General features: G+C 42.2%; 1 protein-coding gene across 1 annotated transcript; it reads right to left on the bottom strand.

The window, feature by feature from the left end:
* Window positions 1-951: 951 nt before the first annotated feature.
* Window positions 952-7,702, bottom strand: TARDBP (TAR DNA binding protein). Its single transcript, XM_054008918.1, has 6 exons — window positions 7,599-7,702; window positions 6,454-6,706; window positions 5,477-5,640; window positions 4,522-4,662; window positions 3,313-3,483; window positions 952-2,850 (listed from the first exon to the last, which is right to left on the bottom strand). Exons 2-6 carry the CDS (start codon window positions 6,689-6,691, stop codon window positions 2,320-2,322), a joined length of 1,245 nt encoding a protein of 414 aa, XP_053864893.1. The 5' UTR covers window positions 6,692-6,706; window positions 7,599-7,702; the 3' UTR covers window positions 952-2,319.
* Window positions 7,703-8,471: the final 769 nt, after the last annotated feature.

Raw genomic sequence — 8,471 nt, forward strand, 5'->3', positions numbered from 1 at the left:
ACCAATGCAAATATTTAACAAAAATTAGACAGTCTCCCCTTCATGATAAACCATATTGAGATACAAATAAATAAGATACATCCTAATTAAGATCCACTTTAAGAACTTAAATATCCAAGTCAAAGCAGAAACTAAAGTAAATTGCCCTAAATCTCCATAGTCAGAAGCTGCAGAATATGAAATACAGTAATAAAAGGATCAGTGTGGTGCTGGATTTCAAGCACACACTATATCCATTTCTGAAGATCTAATATTTATGGATGTAACCTTGCTGGATATGTTACCACTGGATACATTTCTCATTTGGAGATAAGAAGCCTCTTATAAATTCATCAATACTTTCTTCAAGTGGATATTCTTCATCATGAGCTAATATTTTATTTTAGCCACAAGTTTACAGTTTCTTCTGTGCTCAAATTAGAGTGGGAATATTTTCCCTTTTGTTCCCAATCAGCATGCTGATTTAAAGCAGCCTACAATATTTATTTTGCTTTACATTCTCATCCTCAAAGGAGCTGCTTTGGAAAATATATTTAAGAGCAGCAAATCTACTGATAGGTATATGTGTTAGCTACTTCCCCCATCGCCCCTTCTCCCCAACTCCAAAAAAATCCACCCTCGTTCCTAAAAACAAGTAGGAGCTTCCTTGGTGAGGATGCAAGCTGGAGGGAATAGCTTACCATTTTAGGTGAGAGCACTCAACCTTGTGAAAACTGGATTTTAGATATGTATCTCAGAACAATGCAAAAATAGACAGTGGATTACAAGTTCGGTGTCAGGTATCAATGCATGAAGAGTGATGGATCCATTTGACTTGTCAATTTTTAAAGCATGCTTATCTGAAACAAACTGAATTACTGCAAAAACAACTTTACGGAAGTTCATCTCAAAGGACAAAATAAATTAACTTATGAATTCTTTGCATTCAGGGCTGCAAAACAAAGACACATATTACTTAAATCAGTTTTATTTAAGAATTTCCTACATTGACAAATCTTATAAAAAGCATCCAAACACAGAACTGCAGCAAACAGCATTCTTATGGATATCTTACAGACAGTGGAACTTCCACCCTTAAGAGGCACACTGAGCTCGCTAGTGAACTCTGCTACAACTACCGCAAAGCACACCACAAACTCAATGTTCTCGTCACAAACCCCATCATCTTCGATTCACATTACCACACTTACATATCATTAACAGAAAAGAACACACACCATACAACATTCACAGCAGTTGACATAAGGGAAAAAAAAAATACAGATATTCATTTCACTTAACACATTCAACTAATTGGTTAACTAGGTATAAAACCCATTTAGTCTTCCACATATGGATGTCCTTTGAATGCAAGAAACACTCGTACTTTATTTGCTATCATTGCTCTCTGCACACTCTCTCACCAAAGCCACAGGATTGAGAGACATCTCGCCAAGAAAAATAAAATCCCATAATGCACCACCAGGTCTCTGCATGCGCTCTCTCCTTTTTCTCGCACATACCAGCCCTCTCATGCCTCGGCACCACCATCAATCCCACACAAGGTTTCAAAAGTTCAAACAGCCTTCTGGTTCCATCTCACAGCCTTGCGTTCATAGCGTTGATACGATTCCATGAAATAAAGAGTAGCGGATAAAAATGGAACACCCACCGTCTAAGACGTAGCATGTGCAGTGTGATGAAGTATTCTTGGATGAGAAAGCATGTAGACAGAAGTATTCCTAAAGCAGAATATTTACAGCACTGCTTTCAATTAAGTGCTTCTTCCATACACATTTGAAATGAGATGAACTGCAGAGATTAAATGAAGCCTTCATATTGTACTTAGTATATGAGGGGAGACAGTGTTAAAAGGAAAAAAACAAACAAACAAAACACAACACCGACACTGTTCTCCAACTGGGGCATTTGGAGAGATTCTTATGGTGGGGATCAAATTAAAACAAACAAGAGGAAAAGAAAGAATGTAGTTTCTGACCAATGGTTTCCTTTTTGAACATGCAAAGAATTCAGCTGACAAGGAATAAAATATTACAGGAGAAACCCTTCCTCTCAATTGTAGTGTGTTAGTTTACCCATCAGGCAAACAGCAGTTCACTTTCAATCATTCAATATTCCAACAAATTATGTAACAAAACTTATAAAATTCCTTTAACCTTCCTTTTTACAAAAGAAAAATGTCAAAAATACTGTTGAATATACTGCACATTGAACAAATTGATCAGGAAAATTTTAGTATATATGCAATTTACAATATACTTACCATGAGTTTAGAAAAATTTGATTTCCCACCATAGAGTCAGTATCAGAGCCCACTGTCTACATTCCCCAGCCTGATGATTTGGAATCCATACTTGAACCAAAGCCTCCATTAAACCCACTGCTTGATCCTGCATTTGATGCTGACCCCCAACCTATTGCTGCTCCAGAGTTAGATCCTCCATAAGAATTACTTCCTGAACTAAAACCCTGGTTCTGCTCCCTTTGCATGTTGCCTTGAGGTTGGTTGTTTCCCGATGGCCCAGACTGGTTCTGTTGACTAGCTAACATGCCCATCATCCCCCAGCTGCTCTGCAATGCTGCTTGGGCTGCCGCCATCATAGCAGGGTTGATACTAAATGCTCCAAAATTCATCCCTCCACCCATATTACTGCCCTGGTTGTTCCCCAAACCACCTCCTCCCCCCCTGCTATTACCAAATCCACCCTGATTCCCAAAGCCTCCCGGATTACCACCAAATCTTCCACCTCTTTCTAACTGTCTATTGCTATTGTGCTTAGGTTCAGCATTGGATATATGTACGCTGATTCCTTTAATGATCAAGTCCTCTCCACAAAGAGACTGGGCAACCTATAAGAAATAAGGGATGTAAATAAATATAGAATTAGACCATTTTTAAAGTACTTGTTACAAAATAAGACAAATCACATGATTCTGAATACAAGTGTAAACTGTAAAGGAAGGGTATGTGAAGATTTGACACAAACTAAAAACAAGATCCTTTAACTTTACTGAATAAACTTAAGTTACTTAGTCTAGTGTGAAGATCCATATACACAATATCAGCTGAAAAGTGTGAATCAGTAGACATGAACTGTAAGCATACTGATGTAATTAAATAGAAATTCAAAGTACAACTGAAATTCTCAAATTGCAATGACAAAAACAAGCACTGTACATTCAATTCCAATAATTACATGCTAAGTGACAGTGTTCGTCAACATTTATAGTCAGAATGGTAAAGAGAGATATTGAAAAGACTTAGGAAACCGTTTCCTAAATGTCAGGGGCTAAAATATTTTAAATAAATACCTGATCATCTGCAAATGTAACAAAAGCAAAAGCTCTGAAGGGTTTGGGGATGAAGACATCTACCACTTCTCCATACTGAGAAAAGAACTGCCGGAGCTCATCTGCAGTCATATCCTCAGTGCAGCGCCCAACGAACACCTTTCTGCTACGCAAAGGTTCATCAGGACTTTGCTGAGTAGAATTGCAGAAAAAGAAATATTGACCAAAACACTGCAATCATCCTTCTGAATACCAAATACAACGTAGTTTCTTTTGTGATAGAGAACTTCATAAACTATTAACCAGGTTATGGGGGTGTATCACAGCTATAGGAAGATCTAAAGAAAAGCAACCCTCCAATTGCTCTCCACTCTACCCGAGATAATGTAATTAAAAACTGTACCACCTGAGAGGAAGACTGCAAGGATGAACTTGGAATTCCTGAGTAGATGGAAGCAATCTTACCCCCTAGGACCTTTGCACTAGAAGTTGTAGGGAAATCTCCTATCTTTGCTCTTGTAGTGGTGCAGTTCCAGTAGCGCTGACAATGGTGGAAACACCAGTATATACTGACCACAGCCATATCTACCACCCATAATCTAAAGCTCTTCTGATGATTGGAGATTTGTTTAGAACGTCTTGCTTAAGGGGCATCTCCTAGGCGTGGTGCCAGGGGGATATATATGAAAAATGGAGAGTGGGAAGGAGATGAGAATTGAAAAGTGATGGCAAATGAGGACTGGTTAGGTAGGCAGCAGAGCATTCCTTGTGCTTTAAATCCTTCAGTTGAATACATACATAGTGAGGAAATATGCATAATCAAAAGTGTTGGATTCTGATCCCAGCTCTGCCACTGACCCAGTCTGGCCTTGGGCAAGTTACCTACCTATCCTCTGTGCCTCACTTTCCTCCCTTCTGCAAAATGTGGACAGTATCTGACATAGGGGCTGCGAGACATTTATGATGTCAGCATGCTGGTTTCTGTAGTTTTCAAACTGGACATCTTCTTCCCTGTGCTTAATAGTTTTCTCAAACCCCCATCCCACTGTTCCTTCACCTAACCTCCAGGGTCCACTCCTTTTTGTCTTCTCACCTGCCTCAAGGATCCCGTTAAAGTCCCCCTCTCTCTTTATTTGCCCATATATCTAATCCCTTTTTCACTCAACAGGATTCTTTAAAAGAGTGCCTGTTTTGTTTCTACAAACACTAAAATAATTTAAGGAATGATACCTTAGAATTAGGAAGTTTACAGTCACACCATCTTCCATCTATCATGTGTCGTTGGGACATCACTTTCACCTGGGTTTCATACTCCGTAAATCGAACAAAACCAAAACCCTTTGAGTGACCAGTCTTAATGTCTTTCTTAACCTAAAGCGAGATGGGGAAAGGAGAGAAAAAGATGATCTAGATAGCTGAAATACTGAAGCAGTAATATGCACTGCTATTCTTAGACTAGCTGCAACTAGCTGCTAATTAGTAGTCTTTTCCTAGATCAAAAGGAATGCTAGGATTATCAAAGCATGATTAAAAGAGTGCAATGTGAAAAGTTTTGGTCCTAATTTAATGAGGCTTCTATATCCCTCATGAAATGGCCACTGGTACTATCAACGACAATACTCAAAAGCATTTGACAGTTTCATACTTACAAAATCAGGCTGTGAATTAACATTATAGCAAACAACGTTCAAAAGAGCATGGGTTTGATGCATCGTAGCAAAGCGCTAATCCAATATCAATATAAAACATCCTTAAACCTAAACTCAAACTTGTTGTTAAAGTTAAGTTTCAAATTCAAACAAGAACTGTAAAAAGTAAGTCTTCACAAATGCTACAACTAGCCCCAAACCAATAAACTAATATGCAAGCACAAAAACCAGAAACCAAACACCACACAATGGGCCACATAATGTCTTGTTTACACTAGTGTAACATCAGAATCATCCCCTTTTGAGAAATCAGTCTTGACATGGGTCAAAGACCTGAACACATACCAAGATATCTCCAAGAAAAAATAGCATACTGCAAAGCAAATAGTATAAAGCAAATTTTAATGTTACAACAGTTAAAGGTGTGCTCTTAAATTTATACTGCCCTTTTCGCCTTGTACTGGCTCAGGCAGAAAAACTTGCATCTGAATTTATAGCTTTTGACTCAAGTAGAGTCAAGTACAACAGAAATTTACCTGCACCATGAGAACTTCTCCAAATGTACTGAAATATTCCTTTAGATCTTGTTCAGTGGTTTTCCAGGGAAGACCCAAAACTATTAAATCAGATGTTTTTTGTACTGCTCGTTTTACTTTCACGGCTGATGAGGCATCTGTTTCATCCATTTTCCTCTTGTTATCTGAATGTAAAGATGTACATCAGAAACTGTCATTTCCACATTACATCAAAGGAAAGGAAAGCTACTTCCATTGGTCAGAAGCAGCATAGCACAAGGATTAGATTCTTTTTTGCAGGATGTATTGTGGAAGCTAAGAACTGGGACTCTTCCAGATACATACTATTTGCTGCATATATGTTATAATCCGCATACAACTGCCCTACAATATCAAGGAGAGGAGTGCAGAAAACAGGCAGATTCAAACTCTCATCTAAAAACACACTTTCAGCTTGTTTTCCACTGAAGTATTGCCAAATAACATTCATGTGCCTGACCAGAGTTTGTGTATATTATATATAGTTTGAGACAATGGCTACTCAATGAAAAAGGAAAAGTGCTCTCCTTACTTTTCCCTTTCCTTTTCATCCTTCGCCTTTCCCACACCCTCCCCTACAAAACCGATGTCTTTGGCCCAGATCATGCAAAAAGTGTCACATGGGCAAACCTCAGCCCTGCACGGTGCTCACTGTAGGATTGAACCTTTGGAAGGTATCTGTATAAGATTGTTAAATGCCTTACAAACTGTAAGACAAAATCTTATTTGTAAAGTATCTTGTACAATTATGGTGCTAAATAATAGGGAACGCTCTGAAATTCACTTTGTGGGCCAGGCACACACTTTAAGTGAAAAAGACTTATTTGCAGTTGCTGCTATGGTTTGATAGTAAATTAAGAGGAAAACATAAAAACTAAGGAATCTATAGATCTTGATGTAAAATTCCTTGTAACTAAGAAAGTATGGTTGTACCAAAAATTCATGGAATAAAGACAGACCTTTGGGATAATTAACAACATAGACCAGATTTCCCCAGCCAGCATCTGGAGCATGGAGAATTCCTTCCACTAGCCGGACTCCTCTCATACACTGAGACACTGGGTTCCTGTAACGCAGGCCACATGCTCCGGGGAACTGGGCAGTAACTGTGGATAGCAGCACAGTGCCATCATCCTCTGAAGGGATCTCAATGGGCTCATCGTTCTCATCCTCAGTAACGCGGATGTATTCAGACATCTTTGCTGGATTTTACTAATGGATTAAAAAAAAGGGGGGGGGGCATCAGCAATTTTTTACTCTCTCATTTTATTCATTTTTAATCTCATAATAAATCAGTTTGTTTCTCTGTAAAACACCGACAATGCTTTTCTTCCTAGGCACTAATAACCTACAAAGAGATGTTGCATTTTATCTTCTCTAAGCTTTAAGTGTTGTGTTATGTTCTAACAACAGACATATAAAAGTGACATTTGTGGGTAGTGCCTGTACAGGAGGGATTATGAACAAAGTTATTTAAAACTAGGAAAGAAAGAGGATTTGTTTACAATCTGCAATGATCTCACCAATCACCCCAACTGAGGGGATGGGGCAAGGGCCAAGCCTGTGTAGGACGGGGCGCAGGGAAAGAACCCAACCAGCTGGTATTGCTGGGAGGAGAAAAAAGAGGGGGAAGCCAAGGAGCAGACCATACTGGAGTGCGGGTGGAAGGGAAAGGGGGAGCAGGGATCACACCATGCGAGGGCCAGGACCAAACCATTTCTAAGGAGGGAGGTGACTGTCCAGATCATCCCGGGGAGAGGGAGTCTGGGAACGGGGGAGCAGAGGTCAAACCATAGGAAAAGGGAAGAAGGGAGTCAGGACCAAACCATTTCCGGGAGACGGGCGTGAGGACCAGACCACATACCTAACCGATAGGCTGCGCCTAAATGAGGCCTAGCTTATAAACAACCCCCCCGCGCGCGCGCCAGGCCTCATCACCGAGCCCCTCCGCGCGCGCGCGCCAGGCCTCATCACCGAGCCCCTCCGCGCGCCTCTCTCGAGCTCCAGGCTGGGCCTAGCTCCCCCCGACCCGCTCAGGCAGGGCCCAGCCGCGGTTGGGACCCGAGACACCTGAGCCTCCAGCTCTCCGCCGCGCTCTGCTCACCGGGCCAGGGGGGCCTTACACGGGGCGAGGAGGCTCCAGGCGCCTCCACCTTCCTTTCCTGCAGCCGCTGCTGACAAAATGGCGGCCCCCGGTCCTCAGAGGCAGAGCCCGGCCTCTGGGCGAACCATTCCTCCCTCGGGGGGGGGGGCGAGCTGGAAATAGATTGGAAAGAGCCAACGCCGGGAACTTGGCCGGTTTGGAACCGCGTAGAGCAGAGATCACACAGGCCTCCGTGTCCCTCGCTCGGGATGTGCGGAGCGGTGCCTCCGGGCGAGGACGGTAACAAATCTGGGATTTCCTCCCCTGCCCCAACACCCACACGCACCGCCGAGGAATGGTATGATCCGTCCTGCCGGCAACGCGCATGCGTAAGGCTGGGCCGGCGGAGAGATGGGAAATTGGCGGGAGGGCGTGTGTGGCAGGGCCTAGTCCTGACCTCGGCGTTACTCCCCTTGAAGGCAGGCGAAGCTTATGGTAGCCTCAGCCCTGACCCCACCAGCAGTAGGTCTGGAGCCTTTCTCTGCACTGTTAACGCAGCGTTATTGCATTTAATTCCCTTGGTTTTTTTTTTGCTCTTAAAGACAAAAGGACGTTTAAGGCTAAGGGAGCTGGGCAGCAGCTGGTGTTTTGCATTGCCTGCCTGCTGCTCCATTCGGTGCCTCCTGCATGCACCGAAAAGACCACTGAGCTCTGGATGGCACCTTGTGTGGCTTGTGCAACCTCTCTCGTGCCATGGACAACGCTGCCACTGAAAATGTAAGGGGCGTTTGGCTGTACATGTGTGAAACTTGGTTCAAGTACTGATCAAAAGCTCAAACTCTCATATTCTTTTATGTTGCAGTGGAGTGAAGTGTGAAGGCCAGCTGTTTTTTG

This window comes from Malaclemys terrapin, chromosome 19, assembly GCF_027887155.1.
Source record: "Malaclemys terrapin pileata isolate rMalTer1 chromosome 19, rMalTer1.hap1, whole genome shotgun sequence".
Taxonomy (NCBI): domain Eukaryota; kingdom Metazoa; phylum Chordata; order Testudines; family Emydidae; genus Malaclemys; species Malaclemys terrapin.

Coding starts and splice junctions, on each gene's coding strand:
- TARDBP (XM_054008918.1), bottom strand. CDS start 6,691: ATGTCTGAATACATCCGCGTTACTGAGGATGAGAACGATGAGCCCATT. Junction 4,663..5,476: donor GAGAAGTTCTCATGGTGCAG/GTAAATTTCTGT, acceptor ATCTCGCTTTAG/GTTAAGAAAGACATTAAGAC. Junction 3,484..4,521: donor GTAAACTTCCTAATTCTAAG/GTATCATTCCTT, acceptor AATTCTACTCAG/CAAAGTCCTGATGAACCTTT.